This window comes from Artemia franciscana, chromosome 8 (assembly GCF_032884065.1).
Source record: "Artemia franciscana chromosome 8, ASM3288406v1, whole genome shotgun sequence".
Lineage (NCBI taxonomy): Eukaryota > Metazoa > Arthropoda > Branchiopoda > Anostraca > Artemiidae > Artemia > Artemia franciscana.
In genome coordinates this window covers 14,911,366-14,929,104 of record NC_088870.1, presented here as the reverse complement: position 1 = coordinate 14,929,104, position 17,739 = coordinate 14,911,366, and the positions used below count along the sequence as shown (strand labels likewise).

Sequence of the window (17,739 nt, the reverse complement as noted above, 5' to 3'; positions counted from 1 at the left end):
GTACAGTGAAAAGCAATAATTTTGATGATCCTCGATTGAACTGTTTCCCAGTTGAAAATACTATTTTCTACCTATATAATTTAAGAATCATATTCCTAAGAGTGAAATGCTTTTAAAATGTTTTTGAGTTTGTTGATTAATAAAAGATGTATGCACAAAAGCCTGTGTCCTTAAGATTCCATCTTACACGTATAAATAACCATCGGTAGCGATAACTAGCGGTAGCTTGTCAGGATTAAACTTGTATACATCTTGGCTTGCAAAGTCAGGGTTACATCTTCTAAAGTTTAATGAACTTCGTTTTTATTTCATCTCTTTGTAAAGTCAGTAATACCATTTTGATTCATATAATCAAATTCACTTGTTTCAATTTGCTTGTGTGAAGCAATGGCACATACGAAATTCTCATATGAAGAATCAGTTTCTGTAACAGCCAAACAAAAATCTGTAGGTTTGAAATCATAGTATTCGATATCTTGACAATGATGTCATAAAAATCAGACTCTTACTATTCCAGCGATTAAAGCGTAGATCCAGTTCTTCCTCCCAAAACAAATTAAAATCATAACGATGCCAGTCTCTTAGAAATAAACTGAAGTCGTGTTTAGGGTTTTTGCAATCATACCAGGGTAAATGTTTTCCCATTGATCAACTTCATCATGGTGACAATTTGAGCATAGAAAACTTCCAGTTTGATAGTCACAAATATCTTCAAGGCAGGAATTACTGTCTTTTATCTGCACACTGTATTCTCTATGCAATTTACATGGATTTTATAATCTAATCTTTTCGTTATAGTCATCAATAATTATACAATTCTCTTGTGATGACTAGCTGCCCAATGTAGACAAACATAATGAGCATATGTAAAAGATTTTTACAATGAACTATCAATAAAAAGAATGTCTTCTTGGAGGAGGAGTAATCGAGTGACGTCACAACACCTGTTTAGACAAGATTTTTTCACTTATTTCTTGTTGCCCTGGCCGTTTTAAAGGAATGTCAGGTAGTGCTCAAAAGTAAATCCACAAACTCATTTTGTTTTGTTTCAATTGATATATCAATAAATTGAATGAATACATCTGGACCACAATGTAACTGTCATACAATACTCCAAAGACAGAGAATCATTTTTTATTATATCGTTAAAGCATTCGCAGAGAAAATATTTTTGTTTGAAGAGATAACTCTAGAAACTCACCATCTAGAATTAAACGCTTTTCCAGTCACTTGATTCTGTATGATTTTTCTTTTCTCAATGCTCTCACTGCCACAAAATTTTTTCCAAAGTTACTTGATTCCGTATGAATTTTCTTTTCTCAAATCTAGTCATTTCTAATCCTGATACTCTCCCTACCGATTATAGACTAACAATGATTCCTTCTCACTAGTAACAAACTCACTCCTTTCTTATAGTTGGATTCAATGAATGTATCCGCTGTTAAACTCTCATTGACGCTAGTAACGTTTTCCTGAGGTTTATTTTTTTATTAATTCATCTTTAATTTATCCATCTATTACCACATTATTTTGACATAGGTAACAGTTTCGGTACCTAAACAAGGTATGTTGCATGTTAATGCTAGATCAGTATGTTTTTCTTCTTTTTACGTTTCGCTGAATGGTAATAGTAGGGGAATGGTAATAAGATGTATCGACGGTAGTGTGTTACAAGCAGCAAGTAGGTAACTTTCGTCATCAACTAAAGTTTTTATGTTTACGTTCTCTCTCAACACTTACTTCTCTGGAAATGCTATTCTTGCATAGTCGCCTCTATAGCAATTGTATTTTCTCGGTACTACAAAGAAATTTAACTCCTTATTGTCATGGGAACGCACGCATTCAGATCCAGCCACTTGTTTCATAATTCAAACATTTCTTGGCATTCAATTCTACTACAACACTGTCATGAACACACATCTTTTTGGAATATTTCATCTTCACTTCTTTTTTCACTCTTCCGATGCAGAAATAATGCTGACACAAATTGTACGATCATAAAAGTCACTCAAGATTACGTCTCCCACAACATAAGTAAACACGCCTACTATGTAACAAGCCAAGAAAACGAATTATATTTTGTAACAACGGAATAAAGCATAATTTGGCGGGGTCCTGAAGTTGTTCCCCTATATCCTTAGGTTTTAAGTAATTAAAGAAGAAGGCCCTCCATATTACGTAATTACCACCTGCATCTTTCAGAAAACATTTCCTAATACGTAATTAACACCTGCGTTTTGAAGAAAATCAATTGCACCTAAGTCTTGAAGGGGATCGCTGTTAAACTTCTTTGTCACCTTAAATCATTCAAGGAAGAAAGGAGTAGCAGCTAGGGTCTCGTAAAATCTGGAAACCCTCACTATTAACTTCTAAAATTTCGTTTATTTTACTAACATTTACATCTAGGATCATAAGTATAATCCAAGTCTAAGAGAATTTTGCTTCTCATTTCATTCCGTGTGCTCTCAAAATCATTTCTGGGCTCGGTAGGACAAAGTCCATCAAAATGTATTAAATGAGAATAGAACAGAACCCTATTGTAAAATTGCCGTAAAATAAAAACTCGGTATGTAAAATTGGTAAAATAACATAAATTTGGCAAAATAAGGTAAAACTGATCAAATAGGTTACTCCTTAGATAATACAGGGTAAAATTTATGTTTTAGAATTGCCCTGTAGCTATAATACCAGTTGAGCTTTTCTTTTTAAGTATTACGTACAGCTTTTAATGAAATTGTTTAATGATTCTGATTTTCCTTGGCCTAATAAAGGGGATACTCCTACATCTAGTGTTTCATCAATTTAATTAACTGTCTAGCTTATCCCTTTGGTAATCTTATGTGGTAATACATCAGTAATTTTACAGTGCCTTATTTCGGGCATCCATTTTGTAAAAAAAAAAAAAAGAAAATACTTATATAACTGAAAATTTACTATTATTTGCGATTAAAATTAAATTAGCATTTTTTGCAACATTTAAACCTAAGAAATGTTACCTTAGCAGCCTTACATATTTAAATAGCCGTTTTCAGCCACATACCATATATATGTTATTTTTAATTTATTTATAAAATTACCAAAACAAGTAAAAAAAAGAGCCAAGAGCTCATATGGCACTTGTAACGATGTCGAAAGAGTCAAGAGCTTCTTCCCACTAAGTTTCATTACGATCTCTCCACTCAAAGCGTTTTCCAAGATTTCCGGTTTTCCTATCCAACTCCCCCCAATGACATCGGATCCGATCAGGATTTACTATCAGAGCTCTGAGACACGAGGTCCTTCTAAATATCAATATTCATTAAGATCTGAAAGCCCGTTCGTAAGTTAAAAATACTTCATCTTTTCTAATTTTTCCCGATTAACCGTCCTTCCACTCCCCCCAGATGGTCAAATCGGGGAAGTGACCATTTCTAGTTGAATCTGGTTAAATTGTGGTGGTATAGGATTCGAACTTGAGACCTCTCTCACCCTAACCGAGAATTATACCTCTATACCACAAGCCATGCTTAGAAAGAAAAATCGTTTGTCTTATCGGCAAATAAAATTCTTCTCAGCTATCTTGTTTGCTCGCTTCCCCCCAGTCGATCAAATCGGGGATGAGACTAATTCTAATTTGATCTAGTCTGGTCCCTGATACGCCTGCCAACTTTCATCGTTCTAGCTTATCTGGAAGTGCCTAAACTGGTAAATCCCCTCCAACTCCCCCAAAGAGAAGGACTAACTTTATACTACCTAATTCCATCCTTCCACCCCCTGGGCTATAATTTTCTGAAAATCCTAATAAATCCAGTATGAAATGCCACTCAGACACGATTATAGATATTTAAGACTTTCTTTTAGACTAATTTTAAAACAGTTAGTCACATACTAAGAACTTCCAATAGTTTTGACCACTTTCGAGTTGAGCTTATGTATTTCTAAAAGAGCAGTGTTGTTTTCTAAGAACCGTCTCCATTTTTTTAGATTTCCCGATGCATAAATGCATGAGCTATTGGTTGGATCAGCATTATCTTGCGGTGATGAAACTCTTTTTGCAACCTGTTTTAGAGGAGAATCACAGAACCATCCAAGAACATGGAAAATTTATATGCAAATCTAATCACTTCGAAAGCCCGGTCATGACTATATACGGTCCAGGTGAAGAAGTGATTTGTAATCAAGATGAACTCACTTTCATCTATCAAATAGTAAGTTGAATGTTTTTCAGATAGCTTTGGTGGGTCTTGTGTCTTAATTGAAAACTCTTTGCATTCGGCAAACCATGTCTTTTTTTCTATCTGATTCCATGTTGAAGAAATTCTCAGAAAAAATTAATGCCGTTGGGTTTTACTTGAATCCAGAGAGGTATTGAATAATTTTGCAAATCAAAATTAAGATTTTACTATAGCAGGTTGGCATAATAAGAAATAAAGAGTGAGAGAGGGGAGAAAAATAATGAAGGAGCAACGAAAAAACCTAATTAAAGGAATTTTATAGGAAAACATGAAACAATCAGAATGGCCCTGAGAAGTGGTGAACTAACTATGAAACTTGAACCACAGCTATAGTTGTCCTTCCAGTACCTTCTGTAAGTGAGAACTAAAAAACTCTGTTTTGAACAAATAAACCAAATTAAAAAAAATATTATCATTAAAAAATATTTGGGGTCTTTACACTAAAATTTAATTACAAGAACAAATTTTCAGGAATTTGAAAACGAGCTTGATACTTCTCAAAAATTTTAGCCGGCCGATCAATAAAAAGGCATTCTACCGAAACAACCATAGTTGAAAATCTCCACCGAAAGCTTGATAACTCCCATACTGAAAACGTTTGCCCCATCTCTATTGAAAAAAAAAAAAACTTCTTGTGTGTGAAGTCATTGTTTGGATACTTAATGCAAAAATTATGCTTCCTCTTTCCTTGCGATTAAATCAAGTGGTCGCTGAAGACCAGTTGCTGAAGATGCGTTGGAGACCAGTAGCCAAGATATTACTTTCGATCCTAAACCGTTCCAAACATGTTTTTATTTTGCCATCTACTTTTGTATTTTCTGTAAAAAATTTCTTTTTCACTTTAACACTTCTATTTTTTTTTTTCGTTTCATAGTTACAGCTGTAGCTACAACTAACTAGAGAGTAGATTCTTGGTTCTTTGTAATTGAAACTTAAAAAAAAGCTTTCAGCGAAACCGTCTCAAGAAAAAAAAATGTCACAAGTTCCTTTTAAAACCCTTTTTGTAAGCCAGAAAACTTTGATATTTTCTGTTTGATATTCCTTGACTATTTTTAGTTTTTGATGGAGATTTTGAAATTTTGTTGAAATACCAATGGAAAATAACCTCTAGTAAGGGTATATAATGTTCCCCCTCCCCCCAAAAAAGAAGTTTTAGATACATAAAGCCACAACTGGTGTGCGGGTAATTGAACCAGCGTGTAATTGAAACCCAAGGAACTGAACCGCTGTAACTGAACTACCATACAACTGAACGTCCTTGCAACTGAACTCTCTTGCAACTGAAAACTCATGTAACTGAACGGCTGTATTCAGTTTTTCAGTACTCCAAAAATATGAGGCAATGTCGTTGGGTGAAAGACAAATTAGAATCTTAACACGTTCAACCTTATCGGAATTGTTTTTTAAACTCATGATAAAACACCTTTTCAATATGATTCATAAAAAAGCTGAAAATACCCCGCCCCCCCCCCCCTAAAAATACCCTCATGGAAAATATTCACCGCTACCTCTCTCGCTGCTGGTTGATATCCAGTCACTTTTGACCTATAAAAAAGGACTAGAAATCTAAATTTCTGATCGAATGCGCACCTTCTAAGGTTTCTATGACCCTGAGGTGGAGGTTGGGATCAGGAAGGGGCAGTCCCACTCCTACACGGAATGAATTCTGCTCATTTTGGGGTTTAGTGTTACTCTTTGCTCTCATAATAACAGCGTAGAAGAGGGATGAAACATCAATGTAAAGTTTGATATTTTTAAGTGTTTTTGCCCCCCCCCCCACACACACACAAAAAAAATAACTCCTCAAACAAAAGTCCTGGATACGGCCCAGGGAATTATATAAATGTTTACCTCCATCCTCGTCTCTCCCTTAGAATTAATACTGTATTTGCCTGAAGATTCACTGAGAGTTGGGATGTTTCAGTATTAAATTTACCCTTTGAGGCATCGCCCTCCCTCCCAACTACAAAACAATCATAAAACCCTTATTTCGTTGAAATAGTATATTCTTATAAACACTATGATTTTGCTAGTATAGGACGAAAGGTCAGTAATTCAATGATCTATGTCTGCTCTTGATTTGTAGTGAATAATTGAAATAAAAGCATTGGAAAGTAGTGAAAAAGCTATGTCAAGTTAAGTAAAAGTGATAGTAACTAGGTTTGGATAGTCATTAGGTGTGGGAACTGGGGATTTTTGGAGAGTGGATTTTTTTTTTTTTTTTTTGAGAAGACAGATTTTTGGAGAAATTTAAAAAACACAGTGAAAAAACTATATCAAGTTAAGTAAAAGTGATAGTAACTAGTTGTGGATAGTCACTAGGTGTGGGAACTCTGAAAAAAGGGGATTTTTTAAGAGTTAATTTTTTTTTAGAAGACAGATTTTTGGAGAATTTAAAAAACACAAAAAAAAAAAATGCGAAATCGATGTTTAATCTCTCTTGATTTCTGGGAATATTTCTAGTCTAATGCTGTTATTATGAAAGTAAAGAGCAACATTAAAATGAGCAGAATTTATTTTGTATTGGAGATAGAACTGCACCTTCCTCATTCCCATTCCCGTTCTCTCAGCCTTATGGTCATAGAAACGTCTGAGGATGCTCATTCGATAAGAAGTTGAGAGTTCTAAATCTTTTTTTTAAATCAAGAGTGATTGGAAACCAACCAACAGCTGGGTTACACTGCTCAGTTACACGAGGGTTTGAATGTACGGTGATACAATTTTACAGTGGTTCAGTTACACGGGGACTCAGTTGTGAGGTGGTTTAGCTGCATGGGGGTTCAATTACGCGGTGGTTTGGTTGTAAAGGAAACGCAAAACTAGCAAGGGATCAGTAACTTCTGGCTTATGTGTACTTTGGTTTTTGATCAATGCATCCTCCTCAGTTTCTTAGGTTTAGGTTTTTCTAGACTACTTGCTACATTGTTTTGAAATTTTAGCCCTATGGTCATTCCTCCCTCCCCTCCTTACGCTAAATATTTATAACGCTATTTTCAAACCGTTTGTGACTGTATCAGATTTGGAAGAGATTGCCTTTTTACTAAGTTTGAATTGATAATTGTATTTTTCCCAGTAAATGCAAATCAACTAGCTCTTCCATTTTCCATTCAAAGGGCCCTGACCTTTGATGAGCTTCAATAATATGTGTGTTATAAAAGTGAAATCTTGCAAAATAGATCTTCTGCTTGAATGAAGCACCAAAAAATTGTTTTCAGCTTCAAAATTTTGCTCAACCCCAATTTATAAAGTTTTAAAGATATGCAAATACATTCTCTAAATTTTGAAGAGAAAAAAAACATTGATATGGCTCAGAATTCTACTCAAATAACAGGAATTGCATTTTCATAACTAAAGGCAGAGAAAAAGCAACTGGTAACTGAAAATTAAGATAAAATGTTGTTTTGTCGAAATTTCAGTAGGGATAGACCTGTCATGTAGGCACATTTCAGGGCTCTCTAGAGGGAGAAGGAGTGGAGGTGGGTACTTTAAAATACCTTCCCAAGATATACTGTAGCCTGTAGACCCATCCCCGAAAGTTTCATTTTCCTAACCTAGCCCATTTCTGAGATAGCAAGAAGTCACTCAGCTAGAATTTTACCACATATATATATATATATATATATATATATATATATATATATATATATATATATATATATAAAACAGTTCGTGGTAACGACCTGTAGTAAGGAGCGACCCGGCTCAATAGTAACCAAAACTCTAAAAAATTGAATTTTGATATCAATAGCTACATCAAAAGAATCGCATTTTAATGGTCATTTTAAATATATAAGTTTCATCAAGTTTAGTCTTACTTATCAAAAGTTACGAGCATGAGAAAATTTGCCTTATTTAGGAAAATAGGAGGAAACACCCCCTAAAAGTCATAAGATCTTAACGAAAATGACACCATCAGATTCAGCGTATCAGAGAACCCTAAGCTCCTATCTACAAAAATGTAGAATTTTGTATTTTTTGCCAGAAGACAAATCATGGGTGCGTGTTTATTTGTTGTTTTTTTTTCATGGGTCATCGTATCGACCAAGTGGTCCTAGAATGTCGCAAGAGGGCTCATTCTAACGGAAATGAAAAGTTCTAGTGCCCTTTTCAAGTGACCAAAAAAATTGGAGGGCATCTAGGCCCCCTCCCACGCTCATTTTTTCCCAAAGTCAACGGATCAAAATTTTGAGATAGCCATTTTGTTCAGCATAGTCGAAAACCATAATAATTATGTCTTTGGGGATGACTTACTCCACCACAATCCCTGGGGGAGGGGCTGCAAGTTACAAACTTTGACCAGTGTTTACATATAGTAATGGTTATTGGGAAGTGTACAGACGTTTTCAGGGGGATTTTATTCAGGGGGCTGAGGAGAGGGGGCTATGTTGGAGGATCTTTTCTTGGAGGAATCTGTCATGGGGGAAGAAAAATTCAATGACAAGGGCGCAGGATTCTCTAGCATTACTATAAGAAAACAATGCAAAATAAACATGAAAACGTTTTTTCAAATGAAAGGAAGAAGTAGCATTGAAACTTAAAACGAACAGAGATTATTACGCATATGAGGGGTTCTAAAAATACTTTAGCATAAAGAGCGAGGTATTTAGGAGGAGATAAATACCTTGCTCTTTATGCTAAAGTATTTTTAGTAATTTCAACTATTTATTCTACGGCCTTTCTGATTCAGGGGTCATTCTTAAAGAATTGGGACAAAACTTACGATTTAGTGTAAAGAGCGAGGTATTAACGAGGGTACAAACCCCCTCGTATACATAATAAAAATATAAGGTTATGAAAGTTTGTTTAAAATACATAACTGAAAAGTTATAACTTTTGTTTAAAATACTAAAAATATTTTGGCATAAAGAGCGAGGTATTTATCTCCTCCTAAATACCTCGCTCTTTATGCTAAAGTATTTTTAGAACCCCTCATATGCGGAATAATCTCTGTTCGTTACTTCGTATATGAAAGAGGCTGCTTCCTCCTCAACGTCCTGCTCTTTACGCTAAAGTTTGACTCTGAAAAAAAACTTGTTTTTTTTTTATTTAAAAAGTAAAATATTTTTAGTATTTTAAACAAAAGTTATAGCTTTTCAGTTATGTATTTTGAACAAACTTTCATAACGTTATATTTTTATTATGTATACGAGGGGGTTTGTAACCTCGTTAATACCTCGCTCTTTACACTAAATCGTAAGTTTTGTCCCAATTCTTTAAGAATGACCCCTGAATCAGAAAAGCCGTAGAATAAATAGTTGAAATTACTAAAAATACTTTAGCATAAAGAGCAAGGTATTTATCTCCTCCTAAATACCTCGCTCTTTATGATAAAGTATTTTTAGAACCCCTCATTTTTTTTCCAAAGTCAACGGATCAAAATTTTGAGATAACCATTTTGTTCAGCATAGTCGAAAACCATAATAACTATGTCTTTGGGGATGACTTACTCCCCCACAATCCCTGGGGGAGGGGCTGCAAGTTACAAACTTTGACCAGTGTTTACATATAGTAATGGTTATTGGGAAGTGTACAGACGTTTTCAGGGGGATTTTATTTTGTTTGGGGGTGGGGCTGAGGAGAGGGGGCTAAGTTGGAGGAATCTGTCATGGGGGAAGAAAAATTCAATGAAAAGGGTGTAGGATTCTCTAGCATTACTATAAGAAAACAATGAAAAATAAACATGAAAACGTTTTTTCAAATGAAAGGAAGAAGTAGCATTGAAACTTAAAACGAACAGAGATTATTACGCATATGAGGGGTTCTAAAAATACTTTAGCATAAAGAGCGAGGTATTTAGGAGGAGATAAATACCTTGCTCTTTATGCTAAAGTATTTTTAGTAATTTCAACTATTTATTCTACGGCCTTTCTGATTCAGGGGTCATTCTTAAAGAATTGGGACAAAACTTACGATTTAGTGTAAAGAAGGAGGTATTAACGAGGGTACAAACCCCCTCATATACATAATAAAAATTAAAGAATATAAAAGTTTGTTACGTAAGTTAATTCTAAAGTTACGTATATTTTTTGCTAATAAAAAAATTCGTTAAAATTAAAATTAATAGTTGCCTTTTTATGTAACCGAAAAATTGCATGGCAACTAGGCCTCCTTCCCCATCCCATATTTCTCAAAATCGTATGATCAAAACTAAGAGAAAGCCATTTAGCCAAAAAAGGAATTAATATGCAAATTTCATTTGAATAGTTTACGTGTGGAGAGTCAAAATCAATCATGCATTAATTCAAAAATGTTCAGAAATTACATAAAAAAAAACTAGTTTTTTTAACTGAAAGTAAGGAGCGACATTAAAACTTAAAACGAACAGAAATTACTCCGCAATCCCTCGCTCTTTACGCTAAAGTTTGACTCTTTGCCACAATTCTGCTTTTTAAAACAATTAAAAGCTTTATCGTAAAGAGCGAGGGATTGCGGAGGGGACAATCCATTTCATATACGGAGTTATTTCTGTTCGTTTTAAGTTTTAAGGTCGCTCCTTACTTTCAGTTAAAAAAACTAGTTTTTTTATGTAATATATATATATGACTTGACTTAAGTCCTTTCCGGCCTTTGTGGCTGTATTGGGGCTTCTTCTCTTCTGAACAAATGATGAATGTGGCGACGGTAGTTTGATCTATCTGGCGCTAGGCGAAGTAGCGGGGGGAGGCTATTGGCCGGGAAGTTGTCGGTCCATTTCTTACGAGGTCGGCCTTTGGGACGCGCTGCCGTGAACCCGTCCTTCGAATGTGATTTTGGGAGCTGGTTGGCCGACATTCGCTGGATATGGCCAAGCCAGTGGAGTTGCTGGCTTCTGACCCAGTCCATGATGGTACGGGGACAACGGAGTAGTTTTCGGAGGTCTTCATTTGAGACTCGGTCAATGTAGGTGATCCCTGCAATGCGTCTAAGGCATCGAATAGAAAGGACTGATACACTCATAAACAATTGAAATTTCAAGGGGGATGGTGTACTTAGTTTTCATATATCTAAGTTGGCTCTCAGGATCTAATTCACTACCTAATTACTAATTGCTCATTTTTTTTTGTATATTAAGGCGAAGAATTTAAAATCCTTGATAGTTTAGTTGCTTATAATCCACTATGACTCCTTTTCTACATATGTTAAATTATCCCATTACCCTCCCGCCTCCAATTAGCTGTGTATGATGTTCAGAGAAGTTTCCCAGTTGCCAGTGACCCGCTTTGCCTATGCTAGTCATTGTAAAATCATTTATATTTAATTAGCTACCCATATCAAGGGAGCGGTAATCCTTTGTTGATTGAGAGGGAGGGAAGGGGGTGATCATGTATAAAATAGAACATGATCATAGTGATTATTGGAACATTTAAAGTTTTAAAATTACTTGCAAATCTAAGCTTTCAAATCTGAAGTCCTGGTAAAGCTAACTAAGAAAACGTCTGAGAGTGAATGACTAGTTACTGTTACACTAATACTCCAACTAATAACATCTCACCACAGCACCAAGCCGCCTGAGGCTAACACAGCAGCTACGCACGCTCCTCTTCCATCTTAATCTATTCAAGCCTCCCTGTGTACACCCTCCCAGGAAGTTTCTATTAGCTTGAAATCTTTCTTTGTGTCATCCTCCCACCCCAGACAAAGACGACCTGCTTTCTGTTTAGTCCTAGATGATTGGCCAAAAAGGACAATCTTCGGCAATCGGTTATCATTCTTCCGCAGAACGTGCCCTAGCCATCTCAACCTTTCTTTCTCTAGTGCCCTAGAAAGCGGGATTGAACCCCATTTTTCGTACAGCCTACTGTTTGAAATACGGTCAGTCAGCCGGGTACCCAGAACAATCCGTTGGCAGTTTATCTGGAAAACACCTAGTAAATCTTCATCCGCTTTTCGGAGCGCCCATGGTTCAGAGCCATATTTGACCACTGCCATCACTGTACCTTCCAATATTCTAATCTAGGTTTGTACATTTATCATCCTATTCTTCCAAACTTTTTTAACTGTAAAAAAAAAAAACCTGAACCTTGCCTATTTTACTTTTTTCATCTTCATTGCTCCCATCGTATTTACTAATAATACTACCAAGGTAAGTGAAGGTGTCCACCTGGTCATTCTTTTCGTTACCCAGCGTCACCTTTTTATCTTCAATTATTTCTAACCGTAGTGATTTAGTCTTCTTAACGTTAATTTTCAAACCTATTCTAGCACCCTGAATTCACAAAACCCCTAAAAGTTCATTAATTTTGCTCACATATTCATCTAGAATACTTAAATCATCAGCATAATCTAAGTCCAGGAGTTTTTTCCTCGTCATTTGATTCTGTGCTCTCCCATTGCTTTTCCTGTGCTCCTTAAGACAAAGTCCATCAAAATGATCCATATAAAGGGGTATAGAAAACAACCATGCTTAACCCCTGATTTAATACAAAAACAGCTGCTAACCTCATTTCCTACCTTAACCGCAGCAGTGTTATTCTCTTACATAGCACTAATCACTTTAATGTATTTTTCTGGTATACCATACAAGGGTTTCCTTGTCACTAACCGCGGCCTCGTTCCTATCTTTAACTGGGACAAATCTGGACTGACTACTCCCTCTCAATTTTTTAACATGCTAGCACAATATTTTACTATTATGCCGTCTAACTTCATCTTCCAGAAGTTCGGTAATTTTATCCTTGGCCTTCGCCTCACAGCTCCTTACTTCATATTTTAATACTTTCTCCGCTTCCTTTACATTCTTTTGTTTTCAAATAATATATAACTCAGATAATTCATGTACAAAGCCCTTCTCCTCTCAGTTAAACATAGCTTTTTCATCAATTCTCCTAAGCAGTCTCAACTTTCTTCCCTAAGACACAATGAGCAACTTCACAAATTATTTTTCTAAAATTGTTCCAACCATCTTCCACATTGTCAAATTTTAAACTCTCAAGTTTAGTATTCAACTGCTCCTGGAAAGTTTCTCTCTAATTTTCATCCTGGAGTCTACCAGCATCATAACTTCCCGGGAGGTAGTTACTTTTCCGAAATTTAAGCTTTAAAGTAACCCTAGACACTACTAGATTGTGATCTTTACTTTTAACATCAATAACAGCACTCCTATATACCCTAGTATCTTGTATTGATCCTGCAGTCTTTGGTTTAATATGACATAATCTATAAGATTTGCTGTCTTACCATCATGTCAATACCATGTCAACTTATTGGCCATTTTATGACAAAACGTCGCATTGGTTATAACTAGATTGTTACACCTGCAAAATTGCAAATTTCTGTAGCCATACTGTTTTCTTTTCCTACACCATATATACCTAGGCTAGGATGCCATCTATCTGTATTTTTACCGGCCTGTGTGTTAAAATCTCTTAGTAAAAACACCATATGTCTACCTGAGACCCTGTCTATTTCCTCTTGTAACTGCAAGTAAAATTCATCTGTGTCCATAGAATCTCCGTCAATCAGTTCAACAGGTGCATATACTACAATAATTTGATACCCTGAACTTTTTAGTCGTAAAATGAGTAATTAGTATTCTATTACTAATACCTTCCCAACCAAACCAGATACATAATATATAGATACATAATATGTGTCATGTATCTATAGATATAATTGATAAATATATAATGTACTAGCTGGGTCCCGGCAGCTACGCCGCCGGACCCCAGCACGACACGTGGCAGGCTTCTATATATGGATTTTCATTGTCCCTTGTGTTCTATTGCAGTTTTTCAAAGAAATTTGATTATTCTAACAATGATATCTACTAAGCTTCAAAGTTTTGGTCTTCTTTTTTAAGGTTTTTGAATTCCTTTAATCCCTTGGTTTTTAATTAATTTTCTTTTCGTTTTTTTCTTTTTTTCTTTTTTTTTATTTTTTTTCCTTTTTAGTTTTTTTAGTTGTTTACCTTTTTTAGTTTTTTCTTCTTTTTTTCTTTTTCTTCTTTATTTTATAGTTGTTTTTTTCGGAACGTGTCCCAGCAACACGTATGCAAGGTGCCAATTTTTAACTGCGTAAAACTTCGGGATATAAAACTACTAATTTCTCGACACGCATTCTTTTTTTACTTTCTTTTTCCTCCGCAAGCCAGGTTTCGCGTTGCTCTTGTAATACATCGACCCGCTTTTTTTTGGTAATTTCTCTCTGAGCCGTGATCCTAACCCCCCCCCCCTAAAGCAACACGTATGCAAGGTGCTAATTTTTTAACTGCGTAAAACTTGTTTATATACAACATTCTTCGCTGTCCCATTGTCTGTGCATATAAATAGATTGTCTGGTTTACCGACTATTGAACATGCAACATATAATTGTCCATGGAAAAAACAACCTGTATTTTGATCTATACCGTATTTCTCTAATGATTGCCCTTGAGCTTTGTTGATGGTGATTGCAAATGCTAATCGAATTGGGAATTGCAATCTTTTAAATTGAAAAGCCAGATCGGTTGGAATCATGGGGATGCGAGGAATAAGAACAGCCTCACCTCGGAAGGCCCTGTCAAGATTGTTGCCTCTATTACGTTTTCCTTTGTTGTTTTTTTACGGCAAGTCGCGTGCCATTGCCAAGCTTTGGTGGGTTAATATTTCGCAACAGTATTATTGGTACGTCTATTTTAGTTTTAGCACGTGTGGTGGAAACCGTGGGAGATCCAGGGAATTTAAAAATCATGATGGATAGTTAACCGCTTCATTTTATTCCAGAAGAACTGTGTCGACTGACTTGTAAATAACTGCCTGGTCTCGAATCTTGGTGAGAATAATATTGTTGATTTCCTGGACGTCTTTGTTCTTGGCTGCCAGAATCGCTCGTTCACTTAGCCATTTATGATTTTTATAATTGGTTAGAATGTTTAGAAATACCTTTTCAACCAAATCATTTTTTGACGTCACTAAATTACAGAATTCAGGAGGTAGTTGTATAGCCTACGTCCTGAAATTGAGTCAACTGGGAGCTTTCCGTTTCCAATCGCTAGCAATTGATCTGAAAATATTTCAGCAGAGTAATGTTTTCCAATCGGACACGTGTATTTATAGTTACCGTCTTTACTTGTACCCATAAATTAGAATTTTTCAGGCTAGCATTCATTTTGTCCACAGGTGTCGATCTAGGAATAACAGGTAATGTTTGCCTGAAATCTTCTGCAAGTAATATTAATGTGCTGCCTAAGGGTCTGGAATTTCCTCGCAAATCCTGCTATGATCGGTCAAGATCCTCGAGCGATTTTTTGTGTGCCATTGTGCACTCATCCCAAACAATAAGTTTGCATTGCTGCAATACTTTACCCATCCCAGATGGAAATGTTGCACCATCCCAGAAGGAAATGTTGCACGTAGGAGTTTCTGTAGATTGCATATTCAGAGGCAATTTCAAAGCGGAATGAGCAGTTCTTCCACCAGGCAACAACGTTGCGACTATTCTGCACGACGCAAGGGCCAACGCTATGTCATTTTTGGATCGAATTGATGCCAGATTCAATCTTATTAGAAATGTTTTGCCAGTACCACGTGGCGCATCCAAGAAGAAGATTCCTCCAACTTGGTTATCGACACATTGCATTATCTGATCATAAATGCTTTTTTGTTCAAACGTTAACTTAGAAATATTTGTTTGTATATTAGTCAATAGATCAATTGTGTTGTAACTTTGTTCACGATCCAATTCCACACGTGTGGAAATAGCAGCAGTACGATTAGGTGAAGGCATTCCCAAATGCTTGAGAAGTTTGTTTGCCATAGATAAGCACAAATCTTCACTCATAACAAAAGTGAAGTTATAAATTTCTTTTGTAAAATTCAAGGTCATATCTGACCTCTCTAACCGTATTCGGTGGAGTATATCCTCGGCCATCTGTGATTTGTATTTCTCTCAAAAATTACTTTTATTGATCTCAAAATTACTAATACAAGCATTTTGTTTTTCTAGAAATGGGAGGGGGAGGGTGAAATTAATTTTTGAAGTGCGTTATGGTTGGTAGAAAAACGAATCAGCACCACGAAAGGAACACACATCATCCAAACATGGTCTATATCGCTTCCACATAAAGAGGTGGTCAAATTGGTTTCTTGTCACTCCATCACGGGAAGTCCAAGTATACATGTGGATTTCCCAGTGGGGGGACCACTAGCTACCAACAATTAGACCACGGCCAGCGTAAATATCTATTAATCATACACCATTATAATTTACGACGCCCAAACCATGTTGCCCACTCACATTAGGTATATAACTATGGCTATTACCAACTTTAGCATTGAAATCAGCACATATTACTAAAATATCGTGTTCAGGTTCTAAATTAACTAGGTCATTAAGTTCATATTAGAAACAATCTTTCTTGGAATTGATGGCTTCATTTGTCGGAGCATATGCAACAATGATTGTTATTTTTTAATGCGAGCTTGTAAAACAGAACTTTCATCATTCTTTCATTTTTGGGGACGAACTCAAGCATCTACTTCTTTGCATTCTTGCTGACTGCAAGGGTAACGCCAGCTTCACGCTTCTTTTCTGTGCCAGAAAAGAAAACTTCATAGTCTTCGACTAGAATGGATACAAAACCTGTTAATCTAGCTTCAGATAAACCCACTATATAAGTATTTTATATTTAAATGGCTCTTATTAAACCTTCCATGCGACCAGGTTGTGCATCAGGGTTCACAGTGTGGACATTCCAAAATCGGGTCCGAGGCTGAACATTGTCGTTTCATGAATCAGTAATGTTTGCAGGGATAGGGGGTTAAAGGTCAGATTTTGGATTTGTAGCTTAGACTTGCAGTGAGGTCTTAGAACTTTTTATTCGAATTATGAAAAATGTATTTTTGTTATTGATAGTGTAAATAAATTTTTGTGTAGGACTCTGGTGCAGCACCTTACATTTTATTCCTTTTCTTGTAATTGCCTCCCCCCCCCCCTACATCTAACCCTATCTAAATTAAAGATTCGTTCTTTCTCACATTTTAATTGCCCTTATACTGTAACCAGTGCTATTAAGTAGCCACCTCCCCCCTCTAAGGGAAAATCATTGATATGGCTTAGACTTCAACTACAATGACAGGAATTTGTTTTCAAAAATAAAATCGATGAAAATGGTAATAAAAAAATAACTTTAGTTATCTTAAGTAGTACCATATCTTGCATTCCACTGCTACTTGTCACAACGAGGTGAATTAAGTACCTGCGATCTACCTGTCAAAAACGATTGAATTAATTACACTCAAGAATGTTTAAGTAAGTCAAAACCACAATGTTATTGTTTGTGACATCATGTTCACTAGTCAGGTTCACCTAGATACATTTTTGTATATTGAAGAAGAAAGAACAAGGAATAAACTTCATGTTATAAAAACTAGAATTTTACAAAAATCATTCATAAATTGCTTGTATCAGTAACTAGTCACTCACTCTCCGATTTGAAAGGGACGAAAGAAACAACTCCAAATTTGAAGAAGAAAGTTTTTACTTAAGGCTTCAAATTAAAATATCTATAAAAACAAAGCGTTTTTTAAATTCTGTAGAATCGCATTGAAAACAAGGGCTAAGGGCTCAT

The 17,739-nt window shown here is 35.7% G+C and overlaps 1 protein-coding gene across 2 annotated transcripts in view; it reads left to right on the top strand.

Moving 5' to 3' along the window:
* The window catches only part of LOC136030028 (uncharacterized), an 84,079-nt gene that overhangs the window by 49,746 nt on the left and 16,594 nt on the right, over positions 1 to 17,739 (top strand). For both annotated transcript variants that reach the window (XM_065708643.1, XM_065708642.1), the window contains exon 4: positions 3,964 to 4,187. In XM_065708643.1, the coding sequence (XP_065564715.1) occupies positions 3,964 to 4,187 (224 nt within the window). The remainder of the gene's footprint in view (positions 1 to 3,963; positions 4,188 to 17,739) is intronic.